The 26151-nt window shown below is 39.6% G+C and overlaps 1 protein-coding gene across 4 annotated transcripts in view; it reads left to right on the top strand.

The window, feature by feature from the left end:
* lcorl (ligand dependent nuclear receptor corepressor-like) overlaps nucleotides 1-26151 on the top strand; it is a 119037-nt gene that overhangs the window by 9044 nt on the left and 83842 nt on the right. For all 4 annotated transcript variants that reach the window (XM_043694096.2, XM_043694090.2, XM_043694105.2 and 1 more), the window contains exon 2: nucleotides 13842-13907. In XM_043694096.2, coding sequence (XP_043550031.2) covers nucleotides 13842-13907 — 66 coding nt within the window. The remainder of the gene's footprint in view (nucleotides 1-13841; nucleotides 13908-26151) is intronic.

The following is a 26151-nucleotide window of genomic DNA, read 5'->3' as shown; positions in this document are numbered from 1 at the left end:
CACCTGCACATCTTTGGATTGTGGGTGGAAACTGGACTACCAAGAGGAAACCCAAGCAGACACCGGGAGAATGTGCAAACTCCACACAGTCACCCAAGGCTGGAATCAAACCTGGATCCCTGGCGCTGAGAGGCAGCACTGCTAACCACAGAGCCACCGTGCTGCCCACTATAGGCAGAGAGATCAAAAAATCATGCAGTGGTGTGAGTGGAGTGTCAGCGGGCTGAATAAGAAGTCTCTGCCGGTGATCAAGTGTCTGACATCCAAGCGTGCATGGATACTCTGCAACAATTCGCAAGACAGGAATATTTCCTCACAGTCGGGAAGCACTTCAGCAGTCGACGACATTCAGCTTATGATCTTCAGGTAAGCGTCCTCAAGGCAGCCTTCAAGATACACAGCAACGCAGAACCGCATCCACCGTTCGTTGTTTTTGGCCGTTGAGTAATACTAACTGAAAGTCAACTTCCGTACCCTTGAACACAGCATGCTACGTGTAACCCCACCATATTTTCTGTATCTGTAAAATCTTCCTGACTCCTGTTTTTAAAACCATTACCTTGATAACTTATGATCTTTCTATCTTAATTAGTTTGTACAGTTTTGGATTGCTTATTACTTTGGTTCGACCTTTGCCATGCAACTCTTACGTATTGTTATTCTAGTCATTCTAACACTACCTTATTTTTAATTTTTTGTAATTGTCTCTCTACCTCAATTAATCAGATTATAGGTCATCCTTTCACTTGCTACTCAACTGTTAACTCTACTCCGTCTGACAATTTTGATCACCTGCAGAGCCTTATTATTCAGCCTGTCCACACACTTTTCTCTCTCCATTTATGCGATCTTTTGATCTCTCTGCCTGTAAATTGTGCCCATGTGCTTCTCTTTGCTTCACCTGAGAAATGAGCTGTGCTCCAAAAGCATCAGTTCAAATAAACTGTTGGACTACAACCTGGTGTCATGTGACCTTGTTCACCCTAGTCCAACACTGGCACTATCACATGCAACTTTAAAGGCCAACATTGAACAAAACATTTCAAATGTAGCTGCCCATGCTATTAAAGAACTGTGATCTTATCCTCCATTTTTCATCATTTAGGGAACACATTCATTTTTTTCTGAAGTAGATGACTTCACATTTTTGCTCTCTTTAATTCGTTTGGTGTAGAATTGGCCATTCCATTGGGGGGGGTGATGGCTCCATGGTATTATTGTTTCTCTACTAAAACCGATACCCCAGTAATGTTCTGGGGACCGAGTTGTAAATCCTGCCATGGCAGATGGTGGAATTTGAATTCAATAAAAATTTGGAATTTAAGAGTCTCATGATTTGTTAGGAAAAACCCATCTGGCTCACTAGTTTCCTTCTGGGACTAGGTCTCTATCCTGTTCTCTAGATGCTTTACCAGTTTGATTACCAAACAATTTTGTCTTCAGTAGCTTGAAATTGTGTTGCTATTGGGAAGAGGTTTTTGTGTGAAGTTAATTGTGAATTATAAAGGTGGATTGTGGTGCTTGCTTTTTGTTCTTTGGTTATGTTTGCATTTTTAAGCTTCATCCTAAAATGTGTTACAAGCCTGTTAAATTAGTGGATGCCTTCTACAGCTTGCAAAGTACACATGTGAATTGGGAAATTGTTTGTCGAATGCTTACTGATCAAATAGTTTTATCCCTTTGGCTATTCCCTTCAAAAACAGGTATACTTTGGCCTTTCAGGGGCAAGCAGCAGCAATTCGGTCAGTTGCAGTCTGACTGGCTCTTACACTCAGAGGGAAAAGCCTAAAATACTGTCTATTGTGATGTGGGCATACAGGAGATTTTGTGGCTGCAGAAGAGACACCAGGATTCATGTATTTCCTCTTGGGTGCCAGGGTTGAGGATGTCTGAGTAGTTGCTGAACATTCTGAAGCAGGAGGGTGAACAGCTGGAGATCACTTTGCACATCGGTACAGATGGCATAGGTAGACAGAAGGATGGAGTAGTGTGAAATGGGTTTATGGCATTAGGTAAGAAGTTAAAAAGCAGGACCTCGAGGGTAATGAGCTCTGGATTACTCCCATTGTCACATGCCCGTGAGAGTAGAATAGAAATAGATAGGACAGATGAATGCATGGCTGAGGAGCTGGTGTAGGGGACAGGGTTTTCAGTTCTTGGATCAGAAGAGGATACATTCTTCAAGGGTAGAGATGACTTGAACCACCAGGGGACCAATATCCTTGCAGGGAGATTTACTAGTGTTACCTGGAGGGTTTAAACTAGTTTGACAGGAGGGTGGGACTCTGAATAAGAGAGGGGCCATTGAGAAGTAAGGGGAAAATACACTAGCCTTCGAAAGCAAATTCACTATTCAGGATAGCCGGGGCATGGTAAAGGAAGGAAAAAGACTTCTGGTTTGAAGTGCAAGTCATGAAGGTTAGGTCGCTTGGGATCCGGGAAGAGCTAGCTAATTGGATTCAAAATTGGTTCAATGGTGGAAAGCAGAGGGTGATGGATGAAGGTTGTTTCTCAGATTGGAAGCCTGTGACTCCACAGGTCAGTGCTGGGCCCTTTGTTATTTATTTGCATAAACGATCTGGATGTGAATGTACAAGGCATGATTTGTAAATTTGTGGATGATTCAAAATTAGGAGATATTGTTGATTGCGAGGGAGGTTATCAAAAATTACAAAAGGATCTTGATCAGGTGGGGAAATAGGCTGAGGTTTGGCAAATTCAATTCAATCCAGATATGAGGTGTTGCACTTTGGAAAGTCAAACCAGGGTAGGACTTAGACAGTAAATGGCAAGGTCCTGAGGAGTATTGTAGAACAGAGGGATCTAAGCATACAACTAAGTAGTTATTTGAAAGCAGCGTTATAAGTAGACAGTGATGAAGAAGACATTTAGCATGCTGGCCCTCATCGGTAAAGGCATTGAGTATCGGCATTGAGTTGTTATGTTGCAGTTATATAAGTCTTTGGTGAGGCTATACTTGGAGTATTGTGTACAGTTTTGGTCACCCTGTTATGGGAAAGACATGATTAAACTGGAAAACATGCAAAAGTGATTTATGAGAATGTTGTTAGGACTAGGAGGCCTGAGTTATAGATAGAGGTTGGGGAGGACTTTATTCCTTGGCATGCAGGAGAGAGGGGTGACCTTATTGAGGTATGTAAAATCATGAGGGGCATAGATAGGAATGAATGCATTTTGTCTCTTTTTCATGGATGAGGAATTGAAACTAGAGGACATAGGTTTATGATTAGAGGGGAAAGATTTAAAATGGACCTAAGACACTCTCCATGCAGAGAGTAGTGCATATATGGAATGGGCTCCCGGCGAAAGTAGTTGATGCAGTTACAAATAGCAACATTTTATAAACATTTGGATAGGTACATGAATGGAATGGATATAGAGGTGTATGGACCAAATGCGGGCAATTAGAATTAGCTGAATGGGCACTATGATCAAAATGGACCAGTTTGGGCTAAAGGGCCTGTTTCTGTGCTGTATTACTTTGACTCTATGAAGTCCTCAGATGAATGGCTACTTTGGCATTGTGTTATGTTTGTATCCACACATGTGCCTGCAAATAGGTACTTTGTGTGAGGAGCTAAAATAGCCAAGGTACTTAATGTGATCTATGTTGCTCAATAGCAGTCAGACAATTCTATATAAGTGCAATGATTGAGCATTCAGAGCCAAAAAAACAATCATGACTTGCTACTAAAGTTCAAAGTTTGGCTGAGTCTTAAAATGTGTAGTAATCATTTAGTCAACTGACATATGGTACATGTAAACTACTTCATGCTGATGTGCACTGATGAGAATGAATTACTGGTGTTTGGAAGGTAAGAAAAAGACTCCAAGAACTGCATGTGTCAGGATTTGTTTGGCAAATACTCCAGAAGCATCTAATAAAGTTGATGTCTCCATTCCCTTCACAGGATGTAAAACGGAATGTGTGTCATAGCATAGTTGGTACCTATAATAGATAACTGCTGAGTAAGCAATGTGAAAACAAATATTTGATTCTAATATAGCAAATAGCATTATTTTAGTATTAATAGCTAGACCTGTACATTTCAGGGCACCTTTACAGTTGGTCTTTTTCTGATCTAGCCTTCCTTCCACTTGCAGAGCTTGTGTCTTGCTATCTCATCAAGCCCCTCACATTTGATCTGTAATTGTCTCCTGAACATATGTTCTGATGCTCCCTTTGAGTCAGTAGGCAGTGAACACTGTTAGATGTAGCCAGTCCCTGATGCCTATTGTTATCCCACCCCTAACCATCTTCTCTTTGTTGACATGGATTGTGTAGAATTTTTTCTAATTCCTTGGTAGGCAGACCACAGCTCAAGTCTGTGCCAAAGAAAGAGTTACCCAGCCTAAATTAATTTCCAACTCATGGTCTGTAACACTAAGTTATAGCAGTTATGCATTTCCATTTCTTGACTGTTGATCAAAATGAAAATGCCCTGCATGTTAGCACTGGGATATCCCTTTGTAGTATGTTGGCTCCACACCACTGAAAACATATAAAGGATTTTATTTGAACAGTGTAAATGCCTGAACATATTGACCCATACTTTTGCAATTAAAATTGTTTCCTCTCCTTTTAATACTGTCCTCCTCTTTCAAATTTTTATCAATATTCTTTTAAAAACGTGCACCATCTGACCCTTTTTTAATAATCTGTGAACCTTCTCTGCATTCCTTTTCTACTCCACCTTCCCATAAGTCCTTGTTTGTCTGCAGTAAGCTTTTCCTGTTACTTAGTGAATGGCCTTAATCGCATTTCATTAATACATTTATCAGTGTTCTTGCTTCCCTCTAGCTCCACAAGCCCTCTTTTTAGCTTCTGCTGCAGCAGAGTATGGCATTCCAACCTGACCTTTTCCTGTAAGCATCTCACTGCTTTACAGTTTTCTTAACTGGGGTATTTCTAGTAATGACTTCTCTTTCTGAGCCTGTGGTGTTGCATCAAAAGTGTTTGTTTAGCTTCCTCCTCTTCTTACACACTCCCAATTCACAATATTATATAGAGACACAGGACCAGCATTCTAATGTAGAGCTGATGCCCCCATGCTTTACCACTCCATTCTTGTATGACCTCTGCTTTTTGAGCATTTAATGACAAGTCGGTTTGGACAAGATATAGTTTCCTCCAGTTGTACATTGGCATGAAAAAAGCACAGGTACTTCTGTCACACATTCCGATCTACCTCTGTTCTATTCCATTCTAAGCTTCTTGCCTCATTTGATATTCTCACATGGTGGATGCTAATACGTTGAATAATGTTCTGAAAAGAACCAGGATTAATGTATATAAAGGAAACAAATAATTTGAAGTACTGATTTCATTTATTTTCCAGTAAGACCTATTTTGAGACTTGAAAATTAATTCCACTCCAGATGCTTACGAAAACTGCTTGATTCATTGGTATGCAATTACTAATGTTTGTGATACAGTTTCTCACATAATACATCATAAAAATGAGCACTTGTATCTCTGAAGTGCTTTGTAAATTGTATTTTTGTTTATTTACTACTGCATTATTTCATCTGAGCAGCTCAAGCTTTTGGACCTTATGAGTAAAAGAACCAAAATACAGATTGAGGGTCTTTGGATAGCTGATGTTGGAGCTGAGGAGCAGAGTTGGGCCCAGGCAGGCTATAGTTCAGGAGTGTATTTTTTTGTACAGACATCAGATATAACATTGACAGCTACTGGTCACTGAGTTTTTAGTCAACCTTCTCTTATTCCCCAGTGACAAAAGGCTGTGAAGCAACCTTGAAAGAGACACTGAAGCATAAGCCTTCCATGGCCAGGTTTGGTGACTGACTGACTGGGCCTCACTACTGGGCTCAGAACAGGGAGTTCCACCCTATTTAGTGTTTCTTCCCAAAAGTGGTGTGGGAAGTGGTTTTGATGTTCGGCAGTTCTTTTCCCACAGAATTGAAGATTTCTTGATGCACTGGTTGACACTGGTTGATTGCTGGTTTATTTGCTGTGGAACCGGAGAGCTGAAAAATTCCTAGCTGTGTGTAGATGTTCTATAAATAGTCTGTTCCAAATGATATGTGGCATCAGTATAACCCCCTGAATTAGATTTGTGCTTTTCCAGAGGGATTGGGGAGGACATATCTGAATTTATCTTGCCCTAGTTATTTGCAGGCAGCTTGGTAACCAGAGGAGACTGATCTAAGATAATTGGCAAAAAAAATTGTGCAATATGCTAAGATTTAAAATATGTTAAAGCAGATTCCATATTAACTTTAAAAATAGCTGAACATTTACTTGAAAAGGAAACATGTACAGGTCTGTGGCAGAGGAGGAGTGTGACAAATCTTCCAAAGAGTAATGATGGCCCAAAAATCCTCATGTTCTGAGATACTATAAGTTGGCCTTTGTGGTCATTCAAGTAGTTTTTTGCTTCCATGGGTGATTACTCAAGAATCCCTTTGTCCTGAGTATTAAACATGGGATTGTGAGAATTTACATATGTTGGTGCAACTTGGCTACTTCAACACTACCTACTTGTCATTCAAGCATCATCTGTCTCAGTGAAACTGTCCTTTATCACCTCCAGTTACATGGGTGGATACTTGTGATTTATTTTCTGTAATATTAACTGTCAGTCTTGGCTTTCATGTTGATCCAAATTATATCACTTTGAAATTGGGTATAGGCATCCCTCGATATTCAAAAGTAGAACATTTCCAAGGAACCTTTCATAAGCCAAAAATAGCGTAAAGCGAAGGTGTATGATTTATATGGGAAAAAGTATCATCGTTTTTCATAAAAGCGAACTTCCTCTTCAGATTCGCGAAAACAGGTACTAATGTAGGTACTCCTATACAATATTCTGATCGGAAGATCGCTACAAAGTGGAAAATAAATAATTTTGTACCTTGTATGAGATAAACATCATAGCAGTTTATTCAAAATTTATAAAAGTTGCTTTTAATAAAATTTTGCTGTTCTTTGTCATGTATGTTATGGTCTAATGTTGGAAATACATTTTTAGCATTGAATTGGTGCACTTGATTTTAAAGCTGAAACTTTATTGCTGGAACAGCACAGCAGGTCAGGCAGCAACTAGGGAACAGAAGATTCGACGTTTCGGGCACATGCCCTTCTTCAGGAATGATTTTAAAGTCAAGCTATTCAGTACAAGCAAAATGTAGTTTGTGATTAGTAGAAGGCTAATATTTGTGTAGAAAATAATTTTGCATTCTTGGGATATTTGGAATGTTTTTTAGCTAGTTAGTTTTAAATTATCCTGAGATATGTACACAAGGTACTCCAAACTACAACAAAAGAATGATTATTTTGTCTTGTTTTGATAGCTGAAGTAGCCAATAAATTAGTGGAAGCAGTCTGAACATGTAGATAATCAAACAAGTTTCTTAATTTTGGTGATGTCGGAATTTAAGCAACTTTGAATTGAGGAAGATCTGTGGTCCAAGGGCTTTTTATTTTTTGGATCCAACCTGCTTTCCTGCACTGTCCTACGTTTATTAGCTTACCTTGTCATGGTCAAGTTGCAAATAACTTTTTGAAAAACCAAAGAAAATCATGGGAGGTCGTCCTTCTGCTACCTGAAATAGGATAAGACTTCAGATCTTCAATATCTTCAGATGTTATGAGACACTTATGGAACAGGTAGGAATTGAGACCTAGCCTTCTAAACTCAGTGGTAGGGACACTATCACTGTGTCACAAGAACCCTCCCTGTATTAAAATAGATATTTTTAATCAACCTATTTAGAGATATTATTACACACCTGAGAAGTGGTTGGGACTTGATACTGGGCCTCCTCTCTCAGATTGGGATACCACCTTTGTGCCATAAGAACCCTTCGAGTTCAGGCATTCTAAATGTGATGTATGTTGAACACGTGTTTTGAGGCCGGACCTCGTTATGTTCCATTAGTATCCATAAAATAAAGTCACTGGTGAGTTATTAAAAGCAAGGCCTATTGCAATGTTCTCAACAAGTGGAACTGCACAGTGAATGCGAGTGATAACTGCATTTCCAAGAATGAATTAGAACACTGATAGGAGTAGACCATCTACTCCTTCAAACCTACTGTGCCATTCATTGAGACCATAGTTAATCTTCTACATGAGTACAATTTTTTCTGCACTACCTCTAAATTCCTTAATGTTTTTATTATTGAGAAATCACATTAATCTAAGTTTTGAATGTACTCAATGACTTAACCTCTGGGCAGAATATCCCAAAGATTCTCCAACCTCTAAAGAAATTTCTCATCTCTTTCCTAAATGATCTGCCCCTTATGAGACTGTATACCCTGGTTCTAGATATTCCTGGCCCACCCAGGGGAGTAATTCTTCCTGCCTATATCTTGTCAAGCTATCTAAGAGCTTTCTTTGTAAGGTTAAATAGATCACTACCCATTCTTTTTAACACCAAATAACATTCTATTTTCTCTGTCTTAACTTTATCTTGGTATTCCTTTGCAGGAAAAAGGTAAAATCTTATCGATCCTCAAGCTTACTATTTTTCTTTTTACCTTCTCACGTTATTTAGACAAGCAGAACTGAGAAATGCTTGTATTTATTATTTGAAAAACTGAGTCACACTTGTGAAAGCAAACAAAAAGTGTTTGTTTGCTTATAAACTAGCTACACTTTGAGGTTGCATACCCATGTTTAGTGTGGAAGAAACTTCCAATCAAGAATCTTGGTTATCAATGTAATCCAAAATTAGTTTTTAGAAAGATCACCTTTTTAAATCACCTCATTTGTCAAACTTGTGACTTCACAGTACAGAAAGTGGTTCTCTGTCAAAAACATTTCTGCAATTTACCCTTAAAAGTGCATCTGGTCTGCATCTTGTACACTTTTATGTTCAACATATTTTTCTTAAACATCAACCCTTTTGGTGACCATTTCAAATGGTTGACGTCTTATTCCAGTTTATCTAAAGTAAACATTCTTTTCATTGTCTCTTTGAAAAACTTATCTTGATTTTCTTTCTTTCAATGAAAATAATCCCATTATGGCATAGCTTTTCTCTTAATTATAGTTTCTAATTCCTGGCTTTGTTTTTCCATACTGCTAAAACATTGTATGGCTTTGCCCTTTGGAAACTGAATTGGAAATCCCTTGAACACTGATATAAACCTAGAACAGTACAGCACAGTACAGGTCCTTCAGCCCTAGATGTTGTGCACACCTTTTTATCCTACTGAGATCAAACTAACCAGATACCCTTCTGTGTACCTATCCAAGAGTCGCTTAAATGTCCCTAATCTATCTGACTCTGCTACCACCACTGGCAGTGCATTCCACAATCCACTACTCTGTAAAGAACTGACCTCTGACGTCTCCCCTAAACCTTCGTCGAGACACCTTTAAACTTATGCCCCCTCATGATGGCCATTTCCGTCATGGGAAAAAGTCTCTGACTATCCACTCTATCTATGCCTCTCATCATCTTATACACCTCTATCAAGTCACCTCTCATCCTTCTTTGCTCTAATGCGAAAAGCCGTAACTTCCTCAATCTTTCTTCATAAGATATGCCCTAAACAGCAGGCAGCACCCAGATAAATCTCCTCTGCACCCTCTCTAAAGCTTCCACATTCTTCCTATAAGAGGCTACCAGAACTGAACACAACACTCAAAGTGTCATCCAACCAGGCCTCTAAAGAGCTGCAGAATAACTTCCTAGCTCTTAAATTCAATCCCCTGATAATGAAAGCCTACTTATGCCTTCTTAACAACTGTCAACTTGGGTGGCAACTTCGAGGGGTCTATGGACATGGATTCCAAATCCCTCTACTCCTCCACACTGCCAAGAATCTTGCCTTTAACCCTGTATTCTGCATTCAAATTCAACCTTCCGAAATTAATCACTTCACACTTTTCTAAGTTGTACTCCATCTGCCACTTACCGGCCCAGTTCTGCACCCTGTCAACCTACAACAGCCCTCCACACTATCCACCACTCCACCAACCCTCATGTTACAGGCAAGTCTACTAACCAACCCTTCCACTTAATTTTCCTCATCAGTTATAAGAATCATAAAGAGGAGAGGTCCCAGAACCGATACCTGTGGAACATTACTGGTAACCAAGCTCCAGGGTGAATACTTTCCATCTGTAACCACCACCTGTCTTCTGTGGGCCAGCCAGCTCTGTATGCAGGCAGTCAGATTTCCCTGTATCCCTTGCTTCCTAAATGAGTCTACCATGGGAAACCTTATCAAACACCTTGTTAAAATCCACATGCACTATATCCACTGCTCTACCTTCATTAATGAGTTTTGTTGCACCCTCTGAATTCAGTCAGGTTTGTGAGGCATGACCTGCCCCCCTTAAAGCCATGCTATCTTTAATCAAACTATAGTTTTCCAAGTAATTATAAATCCTGTCTCAAATCCTCTTCAGCAATTTGCCCATTACAGGCATGCATGCTAACTTTGTGCCATTTGTTCATTGTAAAGATTGCTGTGTGCAGCTAGCACTAACCGTGATGGTCTTTAGCTACATGCAACGGGCCACAAAATCATTGCAATTAACTATTGCAAGTAAAATTTATTTTTGATCATTAGGAATTTTGCCTATGCGTTAAACATTAGATAACATGGGAAATTACGTTGATCAGGTTTTCCAAAGCTGTGGTGGAAGGTGAGGAGTTTTAAAGTAGGGATATTATTCTCTTTCCACACCGTGGACGGAGGCTGTCCAAATACTTCAGAATGGGTGTTATTCAGGGTGGAGAAACCCCTTGGAACTAAATGCAACAACATGTTTAAAAACACAGAGCAACACACCACTTTGGCATAGATGTTGGTAAACAAACTGGTAGCTAACTCCATCAACATGCAAGCAGCTTCCACCACCAAAAGTGTTCCTCACTGGAACCCAGATATACTGTCTGCCTATGTCAGTTGCCACCATGTAATGCCAGACCACTGCACATCTGGGTGAGTTCCAAATTCCAAAATGCTTTGTTGAATTCGAGATCTCGTTCATGCCTTACTTATTGCTTTATCCTCCATGCTAACCTTTTTTAATGATTCAACTCCGTAATATACTGGGGGAGGAGGAGGAGGGAGACTAGGCCAGACCTCCCCCCCCCGCCAAAGTATATTACGGAGATAGCCTAGACGTTATATTTTAGATTTTTCTAAAAAGGCAAGTGTAAGGTGCTTTGTTCCATACATGTTTTGATTCGTCCACCACTAAGCTTTAATCAACACATTTTATTCTTACAACACAGTTAAAATACAACAAAAAGAAGAATTGACATAACTTTATTCAAATATGTAACAAGATAATGTATTATTTAACCACTAATCAACTGTTCTAGTATAGATAGCATCCCACAAACACGGTTATCAGTCTCGCATGCTATCTCTCCTGTCTAGTAGAAAGAAAACCAAAAGAAACAATCTACCCTCCAGATTTTTTAAGAAGCCTGTCTGTCTAAAACTTCAGTTGAGCAGCAACGAAAACCATCAACTAGCTTTTAAAATTCCTTTGGGTTTGTGAGCCTGACCCCCACCTACTCATGATTCTCTTGTCTAGCTTTAAAAAGAAACATCCACAGATAATTCACCTATTTACTAACTGCCTGTCTGAAGGAGATATGTTGCCACCACTGTGACAATACCCCCTTGCAAGAAAAACAGGACAGAATACATCTCTCAAAGGCAAAATATCCTCTCCCCAAGTAAAAATATGGCTCACAGTTGGTCTGTCTGTACCCTGTTTTGTTTTCTTGTCAGTGAGGCTCAGCACTTCCCAGTCTTAATAATAGTTCATATTTAAGTGCTGCTCATTTCCATTCATTGTGAACAGGATGACTGTCACTTTCTTCACTCTGTTGATTTTTTAGTGGTCCAGTGCCTTTCTACTGTTGATCAGTTGGGTGCAACTGCGCACTTTCTGATAATTTAGCATATGGAGGATTCAAAAAGCTGGTAGAAGGTAGAACTGGACCTTGCAGGCACAATGTTGTCCAGGTTTTTGGAAGGTGTAATGCTACAGTCTATGAATTTATTTTCAGTTAGTTAACTCTATATTCAAATTTAATGTTTGTTGATCATGCTCATGGTATAATAGACAATAACCAGATATGCATTGCTATCTTGTGTAAATGTGAATAGTTGAGCTCAGTCCTAATCATAACACATCCAAATGCACCTTTGAATATAACTCTTTTAGATAGCTGTGACTCTCTCCTAAAGTACAGTGTGTTGAGATCATTGGTAGCTTTTCCAATACTCTAGTTGTAATGGGCAGGATTGAAGAATTAAATCTTAAGTTTTTTAAGAAAAATCTTGTTCAGTTAACGAGTGCAGTGTCTGTTTCTACCTTTGTTTAACTATACATAGTTTTAATATCTGTTGAAATAGACATTTTCTAAAAGAAATGTTGCTTTAGTGTTAGGTACTTCCCTATGCGAATATCCAAATTTGCATAGAACAATTTGTTGTTAAACCATCATTATAAAAATCAAAACTGATTTTTTTTTTTTGGCTGCCTTCAAGTAACTAAGTCAATTAAATTGTAGATTAGTAAAAATATGAGTCTGCTAATGTGCATTCTGACTCTTTTGGCATGTGTTGAGTGACCACTAAAGTCTAGCAAGCCCCGTCACTACTTCCTTGCCAATGGCAATCCCAACTATCTCATATTCCACTTCCACTTTGAACTCTGCTATCAATCATCTGTCTTTATCTCTCTCCAAAATATTGTCCTATTGGAGAAACACTTCAGATTTCTGAAAACAGGCTATGAATGACAACATCTTCCCATGTAGCTATCTTTTCTCTATTGTGGAGGTTTTATTATCCTGGTTTCTTCCACACTTCCAGTGCCCCTTAGCACTTCCACCTATATGAATCTCAACCTCCTACATTGGCTTTGATCCCACAGGACTGGGAAGGTTACTCTAGAGAGCACTCTTCGTTTTAGTGCTGGTTGCCAGCTTCAGATTCCCTTACAGGACCAACAGTTATTTTTGTGAAATGATCCTGTCTTCTGAAAGCTTCCAGCATCTATGTGTACAGTCAACTTTTTGGACTGAAGTGATTAAATTGTTTGACTTTGAAGAGCATATATACACTTTTATTTACATTATCCAGAGCTTTATGTAACTCAAAGATCTCTCTTTAATGTGGTAAAATTGCATTTTAGCTGCAGCAGCTGTAATGGTTCAACTGTGGATATTAAGCTGGTGAATTACAAGTTTTAGAATTTTAGAACTTACCTCAGGAAGAGTTATTTGTAAAGACCTCCAAGCATCCCAAGCACTTCAAGATGAACAGATCACTTCTTTGAACTGTAGTCACTTTTTTATAATGGTAAATGTAGAGGCCACTTTATATGCATCAAGTCATAGACAAATGAGATTGCTTGAATGATTCTCCTTTGGTCATCTTGAATAAAGGAAAAATTTTGACTATACACTGAGCTATGTGAATATTGTCAATCAAATTTTGACATCCACCCTATAAGTCTCTTTCAAACACAGCAGATCTGACAATGCAGCTCTCTTCAGTGTTGGTCTTTATTATGTCATCTAGAACCTTGAGTCTTTCGACTCTGTGCAAGCACTACCCACACTGCATGAGTGCTTGAAGTTCGCTCCTGCACCTCACCTGTCAGTTGCTGGTACCACAAGCAGCACTGTAAGAACAATACAGTTTTAGCTGAAGCACTAACTATACTTGCAGAAAAATGTTAAATTGTGTTCAGACATTATGTTGAGAGTATTGATGCAATCTTGGTCGTGATAAAGTTCATTTAATACTTTGTGTCAATGTATTCTTTTGCTTTGTGAGCTAACATATTAACATTTTGATTACAGGATTCGAAAGCATCTTGGAAGGGCTTTATGGACCAAGGTTACTCCGAGACCTCAGTTTATTTGATGGTAAAATGTTTTTTTGAATATGATCATCGGAACAAATTTGGTTATTAAATGTAAATTTTAAATTGTGATTTATGCTGTAATTGAATTTTAGTTGTTTTCATGGTTTGAGTGAAAACATAGTTGCAGGTTTCAGTTAATTTTTAAGAATTTAAAAATTTCAAGCTTCTTTCTCCTCACATCCCGACAACCCCGCCCTTGCTAATTTGGTTGTTTTAAGTGCCATCTGTAACTTTAGAGGCTTGAGCTTCAATTAACTTACTGATTTTATTAGAGCTATACCTTTTTGGAAAATGTGCAAACATCAAATTCTAGTTTGCATGCATCCAACTGATAGCATGTTTTGCTTTCTCCGTGTACTATTTCCTAACTATCCAAAAAAAAGATTAATATGCTAAGTCTATTTACTGTAATACCTCCTTTTTCAATGTACTGGCAGTTATACAGTTGAATATTAAGCATACAGTTGAATTAGTCTTTCTAAAACTAGATTCACATTTTGTGTAATTATTTCCATCTTGTTGCTATCCGTTTTGTTTTATTCACTCCTGGGATGTGAGCATCACTGGCTGGGCCAGCATTTGTTGGCCATTGCTAGTGGCCTTTGGGGAGGTGGTGAGCAGCTGCCACTTTGACCCTCTGCTGTAAGTAAACCCACATGACACCGAGGGAGGCAATTCCAGGAGTTTGACCCAGTGACATTGAAGGAATGGCGACACTGTATGCTTGCCTTTGTCGGTCGGAGCATTGAGTATAAAAGTTAACAAATCATGTTGTAGCTACATAAAACTTGGTTAAGTCACATTTGGAGTATTGTCCGCAGAAGGATGTGTAGGCCTTGGAGAAGGTTCAAAGGGTTACCAAGATTGCCTGGATTGGACTGTATTAGTTATAAGAAGACATTAGACAAACTTTTGTTGTCTTCGCTAGAGTGTTAGAGGCCGAGGTGCAACCTGATATAAGTATGTAAAATTGAGAGGCATGGATAGGATGGCTAGTCGGTCTTTTTTTTTCCAGGTTAGAAATGTTAAATTCTATGTGGGCATGGATTTTAAAGTGAGGGGAAATGTTAAATAAAAAAGTGCCTTGCACATCTTTTAAAGAGGGTGGTAGGTACCTGGAATGTGTTGTCATGAGAGGTGGTGGAAACCTTTGATAGCAATGTTTAAGAGGCACTTAAACATATGAAAAGGAAGGGGTGAGATGGATATGGGCCATGTGCAGGCAGATAGTATTGGTTTAGAATGGAATAGTCAGTGCAGGTATAATGGGCTGAAGGCCTGTATTGTCCTACGTTCTGAGAGACTAGCTTGGAGGGAGCTTGCACCTACTAGTGTATGTGCTATGTTGATCATTCCAGGTGGTAGTGGTCATGAGTTTTGGTGAATTTCTAAAGAAACACACTGCTGCTCTTTGTGGAGAGAATGGATCCTTTAGTGCCAGTCAAGCCGTTTGCTTTGTCCTGAATGGTGACCAGCATTTTGGAGCTGCATCATACAGAAAAGTGGGGAGTATTCCATCACACTCCTGACTTGTACCTTTTAGGTGGTGGACAGGATCTGGGGAGTTGGGGGGGGGGGGGGTGCGGAAGTTACTCACTGCAATGTTCTTAGCCTCTGACCTGATCTTGTTACTATATTTATTTACTAGTCCAAGTTCAGTTTCTGATCAATATCGTCCTACCCGCTCCACGCCCCACCCTTTTTAACACTGGAGTTTGTGATGGTATTGCTATTGAATGTCAAAGGCCAATTATGAGAGTGCCTCTTATTGATAGTGGTCATTGCGTAGCATTTGTGTGGCATAAATATTGCTACTTTTCAGCCTAGATGTGGATATTGTCCAAGTTTTGCTGCATTTGATATGGACTGATTGCTTCAGTACTTAAACTTCCCATCTCCTTTTCCATGAAATTTAACTGATGCAATTGAATTTCTTGACGTAAAACAATTTATATAATGGTGCATATTCCCACATGTGTACATTTGGGGTGTGTGTAATAATTTTCTGTATATAGGAATTTTACATAACTCACCATAATTCTGCATCATTTGTTTAGAATTTTTTACTAAATTTTAAAAACAGTTAACCTTTAGCATTTGGTATACTTAAATAAAAGTGTAATGTTGAGTGGTACTGAATTATAGCAATCTGATCAATTAAGTCAGTTGATAACTGCTGAGATAGCAATGAGCTGCATTTGTATAGTTATTAATTAATGAAAGGAAGAAATAAAACTTGCAAATGCTAAGATTTCATGAGTAAGACTCTAACCAATGACTATCCTCTATTGCTAACAGTTTGGGGAGACTTCAGCGGTGAAGACATATAATTCCAGAATATTTTGATTCTAGTTAATTGATAAGGTAATTCTACCCCATGACACTGGAGTGTTGCAGCAGTGAGTTGATTTGCTCCTGCATTACAAAATCCTTGGGGGGAGAAAGAAATCTGGCTCTGGTTTGTAAACCCTTGTAGAAATTTAGAAATGAAGCTCCAGCTTCCTGCATTCATCCATGTAAATAGTGGCAAGCACAGGACTGTACTGATGCAATATAATTTGAGAGATTTATGTTGTTGATATTTGGGATATACCGGTTAGGCAAATTGCTTCATACGCCTGAAAGCTTTTGTGTGGCTAGTTCTTGAGAGTTAGCCCTTGCTTAGCAGATGAAAATCATTTTGTTTTTGGAATGCGTTCTCATTCAGTTACAAAAGCTGCCAGAATTTTGAAGAAGGCATTTGGCATGCTTGCCTTCATTGGTCAGTGCATTGAGTATAAGAGTTGGGATGTCATGTTGTTTTTCAGGATATTAATGAGTCCACTTTTGGAATACTGTGTACAATTCTGGTTGCCCTTCTATAGGGGTTTTTGTTAAACTTGAGACAGTGCAAAAAAGATTTACAAGGATGTTACTGGAACTGAGGCTTTGAACAATAGGGAGAAGCTGAATCAGCTGTGTCTTATTTCCTTGCAGCCTGAGTAGTACCTTAGACGTTTATAAAATCATTGGATGGATAGGGTGAATATCCAAGGTCTTTTTCCTAGGGTGGGGGAATCTAAAACTAGAGGACATAGGTTGAAGGTGAGAGGGGAAAAATTTAAAAGAACCTGAGGGGTAATGTTTTCTTGCAGAGAATGGTGCGTGTATGGAACGAGCTGCCAGAGGAAGTGGTGGATGTGGATTCCATTACCATATTTAAAAGGCACCTGGATGGGTACATGAATTGAAAGTGTTCAGAGGGATATGGGCCAAATGCTGGCAAATGGGACTAAGTCAGATTGGGATGTCTGGTTTGCGTGGATGAGTTGGACGGAAGGATCTGTTTCTGTGCAGTGTGACTCTGACTTTATACACTCCGAGAGATTTAATAGGATTGAAAGGTGGAGAAGTTTGTAAAACCTAGCTGACTACTTCATTAGAATAATAGAAGGCTGGGGGTGGGAAGGGAAAAGGCACAGAGTTGGAGTTGACATAACAGGGCATCTGAAGGAGACTCCATAAATAGGATGATGCAAGCTCACGGAAGGATTAAAGATTGGACTTTGACTGTATCATACATTTGGAGTTTGAAGACACAGGTAATTAATGCCACCAAGTTCCAAAGATTTCTGTACATTTGTTGGTTCCTTAAGTGATTGCAAGAAAATTCTCTCCGAGGAAAAAGAAGTCTGTTCAGACCAGTTAAGGGAATAAGTTCCCTTAGTGGACAGGCTTCATAGAGTTATTTAGCACAGAAACAGACCCTCTGATCCAACCAGTCTGCGGCGAACATAATTCCAAACTTGACTAACCCCACCTACCTGCTCCTGGTCAAGTTGTGATTTCTTCCAGACCAGCAGTGTTTGGCTAGAGATTGACGCAAGGTATGCAAAGCTGAGAGTCCAAAATCTGAATACAACTGATTGCCAGTTGAAGAAATGAAAACGTTTTCTAAAATTCAGAAACCTACAACCTCCATACTTCATCTTCTTGTGGAGACTTTGTGGTATTGTCCTACAGTAATTCTTCACTTCATCAAAAGTTTAAAATTACCATTGTCAGGCCATTTTAGCAACTCCACTGCCCTTGGACTGTTTATTAAACCAGACTATATGTGTAATATAGGGGTTCTTGGCCCTGTACTGAGTTTTAAAGCCTCATATATTCTGTCCTACCACCAAAACACCAGCTATTTTATTTTCTGTAGTGCCCAGGCTCTTCAACAATATATTTTTAAATACAGGAAAAGTTGAAAGTTCCTGAATTTTGGACTCTGCCTCTTATAAGCCTTGTATTTATTTCAACAATTTTCCCCTACTTGTCTTTAACTTTGTGTGACAGCAACTTTCCAGTTTGTTAAAGGTTTTCAGATTTTCAAATGCTTCCAGATAAACTGACTGCGAGTCGGAGACTCATGACTAGGTTATGAAACAAAATAATTGTATCAATCTATTTTGGAATTGTCAAATCATTTCTACTTGTGTTGTGATCCCAGCTGATGTTACCAGTGGAAAAGTCAGATTCCAGAATGACCTGTGGCTTCATAGATTTTTTTTTTTAAATGTGGAAGTCTTTTACTGACACATAAGCAACCAAGAACAAGGCTGCAAGTTTGGTTTCAACAATAAGGCAAGTTTATTCCGCAAAAGAAATAAATTAAGCCATGTTCTGTGTGTATATATAACAGTTTTTAACTGACTTTAATTACCTGGTAAACAAAATCCCATCTACTCGCCAATACCACCAGTTCGTAGTTAATAACGAGAAATTTTCCATACCCATCACATTTGTAGGTTAATTTGATTGCTTTTCACTTTTAATCCTGTGAGCTGCAAAGTGTTTTCTTTGACTCTTGCAACTGAGACTTTGGATTTTTCACCTTTCTATACCCAGTGCAGATTTCTAGCTAAACACTTCAGTTCAGGATGTTTTGCAAACTGGATGTTTTACATTGAAGTAGCTTCTTATGACTCTCCGGTGCGAGAATAAATGTTCAGCCAGGTGACATTAAACTTGGCCAGAAATGTAGGTTTTTGGTACCATAAAAATAAGGACAGGAGAAGGAGGTTTAATAAGGGAATTCCACGGCGCATGGCCTAGACAGCTGAAAAGAGTGACTGGGGATGTGCCAGAGGTCACAGTCGGAGATCAGAGGGAGTTGAATTGGAGGAAGTTGGGAATGGCCCAAGTTAGACTTTTATAATTGAAGCATTGTTGGACTAGAAGCCTCTACACTTTAGAAAGTAAGAGGTCCTAGATATCTAGTTTAGAGACTGAATGGATTGAAAATCAGTTTTTATAATTTTGTTCATTCATTACTCACATCTAGAAAAATATGGATTTAATAGCAATAGTCAATATGGCTTTGTGCTGGGGTGGTTGTGTTTTTCAAAAATTGATTTGAGGTTTTTTAAGAAGTAACATGATGTTTGAAGGCAGGGTCATTGATGTCTACATGGACTTTAGCAAGACCTTTTGACATGGCAAGTTGACACAGAAGGTGAAGTCATATGTGATCAGTAGTGAACTAGTGAGTTGGATACAGGACTGGCGTGGTCATAGACTGTAGCAGTGGGAAGGGTGTTTTTGTGATCGGAGATCAGTGACCAGTAGTGTTCCATGAGAATTAGCACTGGGACCTCTCTTGTTTGTAATACATACAAATGATGTGGAGGCGAATATAGGTTTGATTAGTAAGTTTACGGATTATGCAAAGATTGGAGGAACTGTGGAAAGTGAGGAGGATTGTCAGGTGCTGCAGCAGGAAGTAGGCCGGAGACTTGGGCAGAAAAATGGCAGATGGACTTTAATCTGTACAGATAAGGTGATGCATTATGGAAGGTTTAATGCAGGAGGGAAACATACAGTAAATGGCAGAACCCTTAGGAGAGATCTAAGCATACAGGTCTGCTGTTCCCTGACTGTGACCACCTTATCCACTCACTTAGCCAAGGAGGAATATGGCATGTTTGCCTTCGTTGGTCAGGGCATGGAGTACAAAATTGGCAAGACATGTTGAAGCTATGCAAACTTTAGTTTGGCCAAGTTTTGAATATTGCACACAGTTCTGGTCGCCACACTACCGAAAGGATTTGGAGACTTTGGAAAGGGTACAGAAAGAGTTTACCAGAATGCTGTCTGGTTTCGAGGGTATTAGCTATGAGGAGAGATGGGACAAATTTGATTTGTTTTCAATAAAATATCAGAGGCTAAGGGACTGCCTGATTGAATGTTGTGAAACTTCTGAGGCATGGATCGATGGTGTCTTTTTTTCCCAGGGTAGAAATGTCAAATACTAAGGAATATAGGCTTAAGGTAAAAGAGAGAGTTTTAAAGGAGACAAGAGGCAAGTTTTCTTTAATACAGAGGGTGTTAAGTGCCTGGAATGTCATGTCAGAGGAGTTGGAAGCAGATAACCGTAGTAATATTGAAGAGGTGATATTTGACAGATGCACGAACAGACAGTGAATAGAGGAATATGGAATGCATAAAGGCAAAAGGTTTTTTAATTTAGAAAGGTGTCATGTGCTGGCGCAGACATAGTGGGACATAGTGGTTGTTCCTGTACTGTACTGTTCATTCGTGGGGTGTGGTTGTTGCTGGCCAGACCAGTATATATCATCCATCCTTAATTGCTTGGGGGCAGTTAGAAGTATTACTGTTTATGTCAGTATGTCAGACGAAGTAAGGATGACAAATTTCCTTCCCTAAAAAACAGTAAATCAGATAGGTCTTTGACGATTAAATGAATATGTTGTCGTCATTAGGCTAGTTTCTTTATTACAGATTTCTACTGAGTTCAGTATATACCATCTGCCATTGTGGGATTCAAGTCCATGTCCATTCTGGATTACTCACCCAATGACATGAGCACCATGCCTTAAAAACTAACTATTTAAAAGCAGGTTCCCTCAGGAGGAGGCTGAAGTGGACCACCAAATTTAGTAGTTTCTGACAGATAATTGCAAATGCTTTTTTTTGTGTTGACATGCAGAGTGGTCTTCTAGTTGGCTAATTTCTGCCATCATTCATAACTGTAGAGTTTTGATCTTGTGGTTGTTGGATTGCTTTGCTTTGTCCATTGCATGTTCCTTTCATTGCTGAGCATGCATATAGTCCTTTACTGTAGCTTCACTGGACTGATATAGCTAATATCCAGGTAGAGCTGATGCTACTGTGGTCATATTGTCCTCATTGAAATTGATTTGGTAATTTGGCTTGATGGTAATGGCAGAGTGAGGAATATGCTGGACCATGAAATTGCAGGTTGCGGTTTATGGTTGAATACAGTTTTGTTGCTGATATTGATGGCCAGAATGTATCATAGATGCTAGGTTTTAGACTGCTTCACTTTTTGAGTCTAACACCATGTTGCAGACATGCATCACTCAAATTTAATGATTTTGTCTCCACAAACTTAATCACTTCCGCTAGTCAGCTATCATGGGCAGGCGCATCTGTGACATTGTCAGGGTTTGGTATGGTGTGTTTTATCTGTTTTCCTACCTGTTGTAGATCCTTAGGATTTGCCAATTTGATAAATACAGTTGTGAAAGCACTACTTATGGATATTATGAACTTTCCTATCTAGGTTAAATATTGTTTCGACAGGAAGGAACACTGATTCTTTAGCTGAGGGAGAGCCCCCTACCCCAAGTTTGCACTGAATCCTTTGTGTGATTTGGAGTCACTGAAGACTGTAAAGGACCATTCCCAGCACTGTGCTGCCACCTCTGGTCTGACCTGTTGATGGGATAGAACATATTGAAGATTGGAGTTTGAAGGTCTAGAACCTGGGCTGCGATGCATAATTCATGTCAGTCTGCTGCTGGATAGTCTGGGACTGCTGTTCCAATTCTGACACCCCTCATGGTATTGAGAAGGTATTTGAAGATTCAACTCGGCAGTATAGTCTTTTTTCCTTTCTGTATTCCAGATAGATGTGAGTGGCCTTTCTAGTCTCATATCTATTTTGATTCTTTTGGAGTTGTTTGATACAAATGAGTAGATTCATAGTCTACTTCAGACGATGATTTAAAATTCACCATATCGCTGTACGTCTGGAATCAGATGTAAGAAGAATGACACATTTCTTTTCACAAGAGGCATGAATGAGCCACATGGGTTTTTATGATGTTTTGGTTGTTTATGGTGACCATTTACTGAGGCTCACTTTTTATTCCAGACATGTTAACTAATAGAGTTAAAATCAGAGCCTTTGGCTTTCTTGGCACGGTGTACCACAATACTACTGTTACCTTTTGTATGTAACCTTCATAATCCCACGAGTCGTTCTGGTCAATTGAAGATATTTCCTTCCCAAGACTAGTGCGTCATTCCTGAGATGAATCACTCTGCACAATATTGCAAATACAGTTTAATTGGAGCTTTAAACACGTGCAGCATAACTTCCTCCAAATTCAGTTGGACTTCTTTTGTACCAGCAATGATAATCATCTTCTCCACTTGAAGCTTTTAATAGTGCATTGTCCATGAAATACATGCTTGCTTTACCTATACTGTTTCCAGGCAGAAGTTTCACTTGCCGACTTAGTCTTCTCTCTTACTCAAATAGGACCTCTTTTATCCCATAATGGGTCAATATATTCAGCTTTGTTGGTGCTTGTTGAAACTTTGGGTACATTTGCACACATATGTCAATGGGTTGCTCATAAACAAAGATAATAGTCGATAGTTCCAGCAGGTATGCATCCCGCTTTAGTTGGAGCTGATGCATGGTGTAATTTGTTTTTGAGGTCATCCATTGCTGCAGTATAGGTTTAATTGAATGAATTTTTAAAGTATGGATTAACATTTAAGGTGAAAAATTGTTTTGTTAAGACTAAATTTTCTTCTTGTACTTCCTGTTGACTTTGGTTAGATGGTCTACTGTTTTGTATTTTTTTTAAGACCAGTTCAATATTTGGAATACTGAAGGGGACAAATTCAGAACTAATATAGAGAAACACAGGCCCAACTCTTGTGATGGCAAGATAGTTGCAGACTGGACTCTCACATTGGGATAATATGCAAGTCCAGACTTGACTTTCTCCTGGGCATTGTCCTGGGAATTCAAGTTCCAGAGGGCAATTACCCAGCATCTGGGACCCCAAGTGCCTCCAACTGAGAGTTAAAGTTGGTGGATTCTGAATGAGCTTAATAGTTACCCAGGAAACATTAGAGGCAAACTGGGCAATGGTTAAACTGAGCCCTGAGTGTCATTGACTCCCCACCTCTGGCTTGGTTTGGACACCACACAGATGTCTGAGCACCCTCCTGTTAGACCTGATCCGATTCCCAGACTCCTGACGCTTGTCAGCTGAACTCTGCCTGAACCCTTCTGACTCCTCATGGATTCACCCTCAAACCCCTCCCCCAGCTGGTCCCCAACAACTGCAATGTTCGGAGAAAACTTTTTTTACACAGAGGGTAGTGCATATATGGAATGAAGTGCCCAAGGAAGTGGTAGCGGCAACTACAATTAGAACACATAAAAGACATTTGGGCAGGTATATGGATAGAGTCCAAAAGTGCAGCGCTGGAAAAGCACAGTCGGTCAGGCAGCATAAGAGGACAGGAGACGACGTTTTGAGCATAAGCTCTTATGCTCAAAACATCGACTCTCCTGCTCCTCGGATGCTGCCTGACTAGCTGTGCTTTTCCAGCACCAGACTTTTTGACTCTGATCTCCAGCATCTGGAGTCCTCGCTTTCTCCCACATATATGGAGAGGAAAGGTTTAGAGGGACATGAGCTAAATGCAGGTAAATGGAAGCAATTTAGTTTGGCAAACCTGGTTGGCATGGATGAATTGAATCAAAGGATCTGTTTCCGTGCTGTATGATTCTAAGACATTTAGTTTGGTCTGGGTTACCCACTCTGTCCCTGTCCCTGTCCCTGTCCCTGTGCCTGACAACCGCCTGAGACCAGACCAGCATTTTTATAACCTTAAATTTCACACTTAGATAAGTTTCTATTATTTTAATATTTGGCATCATTCAGATTTCCTGTATCCATATCCATAGTGTTGCCTTACTTGACCCCTGCCTCCGCTCATCTACAGAGATCTTCATCCATGCTTTTGTTACCATAACTTGATAATCCTTACAGAAGCACTCTTTGCCAAATAGTCTACATTCTACTCCTAATTTAAGATCACCAAAACCGTGCCCATGTGCTTACTCACACGAGACCTCATTCACCAATCATCCTGTGCTTGCTGATCTGCATTCACTGTTAAACCATGCCTTGATTTTAAAATCCTCCTTGAAATCCCTCCCAATACCTTACTACTTCCTATCTGCACACATCTGATTATAGGTACTAGAGCTTTTGATTTTAATGCTGTATCATTATTACTTTCATTTAGTAGCTATGGTTCTAAACATTGTAATTCCTTCCTTAAATCTGGCTGCATCTCTACCTTTCCTTCCTCTCTTTGGGTGCACTTTAACCTACCTCTTTGGCCAAACACCCAGATATTTCATGGAGACATGGTGTCAAATGTTTGTTTTTAATTCTCCTGTCCAACTGCCTTGGGAGTTTTTATTACATTAAAGGCATTCTATAAACAAATCTTATACTCTTATTGACTAATCTTGAAAGCACCTACAAGGTTGCCATTTAAAACATTTTTTGTGATATTAGAGTCATAGAGATGTACAGCATGGAAACAGATCCTTCGGTCCAACCTGTCCATGCCGACCAGATATCCCAACCCAATCTAGTCCCACCTGCCAGCACCCGACCCATATCCCTCCAAACCCTTCTTATTATATACCCATCCAAATGTCTCTTAAATGTTGCAATTGTACCAGCCTCCACCACTTCCTCTGGCAGCTCATTCCATATACATACCACCCTCTGTGAAAAAGTTGCCCCTTAGATCTCTTTTTATATCTTTCTCCTCTCACCCTAAACCTATGCCCTCTAGTTCTGGACTCCCCGACCCCAGGGAAAAGACTTTGTCTATTTATCCTATCCATGACCCTCATAATATTGTAAACCTCTATAAGGTCACCCCTCAGCCTCTGGTGCTCCAGGGAAAACAGCCACAGCCTGTTCAGCCTCTCCCTGTAGCTCAAATCCTCCAACCCTGGCAACATCCTTGTAAATCTTTTCTGAACCCTTTCAAGTTTCACAACACCTTTCCGATAGGAAGGAGACCAGAATTACACACAATATTCCAACAGTGGCCTAACCAATGTCCTGTACAGCCGCAACATGACCTCCCAACTCCTGTACTCAGTCACTCTGACCAATAAAGGAAAGCATACCAAACGTCGTCTTCACTATTCTATCTACCTGCGACTGCACTTTCAAGGGGCTATGAACCTGCACTCCATGGTTTCTTTGTTCAGCAACACTCCCTAGGACCTTACCATTAAGTGTATAAGTCCTGTTAAGATTTGCTTTCCCTAAATGCAGCACGTCTTGTTTATCTGAATTAAACTCCATCTGCCACTTCTCAGCCCATTGGCCCATCTGGTCCAGATCCTGTTGTAATCGGAGGTAACCCTCTTCACTGCCCACTGCACCTCCAATTTTGGTGTCATCTGCAAACTTACTAACTGTACCTCTTATGCTCGCATCCAAATCATTTATGTAAATGACAAAAAGTAGAGGGCCCAGCACCAATCCTTGTGGCATTCCACTGGTCACAGGCCTCCAGTCTGAAAAACAACCCTCCATCACCACCCTCTGTCTTCTTCCTTTGAGCCAGTTCTGTATCCAAATGGCTAGTTCTCCCTGTATTCCAGTTCTGCTGAAATTGCCTGTATTTTCCATTAGGCGCATATGAACATTTTAATGTGGCCTTTGGTTAATTATCCACCAACAATTAGCCCCAGAGGTCTGTTCTTGGAAGGTGTTTTGTAAACAAATATATGGCAAGTGTTATTCTGGAAATCAGTGATAATCTTTACATACCTGCCTTAATGCTTATGGAAAAGTGAATTTATTGGACATTTTTTTAAAAAAAAAATCTTTAATTGTACACCTTGCCACTAGAAAACTGGCATTCTTAATCTAATTGTCATAGTCACTTAAAGTCTAACATGCCTAACTGCACTCCCAATAGCTTTGCTGACTAGAAGGTTATACCAAATATGTGGTGCAAAAGCCAAGAAAGCTTTATTCGAAAATATCATCTGCTTGTTCCTTTGTAGTCTGAGGATTACTTTGTCAAAGAAGTTGTTTGCAATCTCAATCTTTCAAAAGTTGAGAGTTCTATATGCCATTTTCTTTTAATATTCAGGATTTGCT

The sequence above is a fragment of the Chiloscyllium plagiosum genome, unplaced genomic scaffold (genome assembly GCF_037043375.1).
Source record: "Chiloscyllium plagiosum isolate Xiang-an unplaced genomic scaffold, Cpla_swu_hap1 HiC_scaffold_1, whole genome shotgun sequence".
Classification (NCBI taxonomy): Eukaryota; Metazoa; Chordata; class Chondrichthyes; order Orectolobiformes; family Hemiscylliidae; genus Chiloscyllium; species Chiloscyllium plagiosum.
Note: the sequence above shows the minus strand (reverse complement) of the source record. Positions and strands in the feature narration are given on the sequence as shown.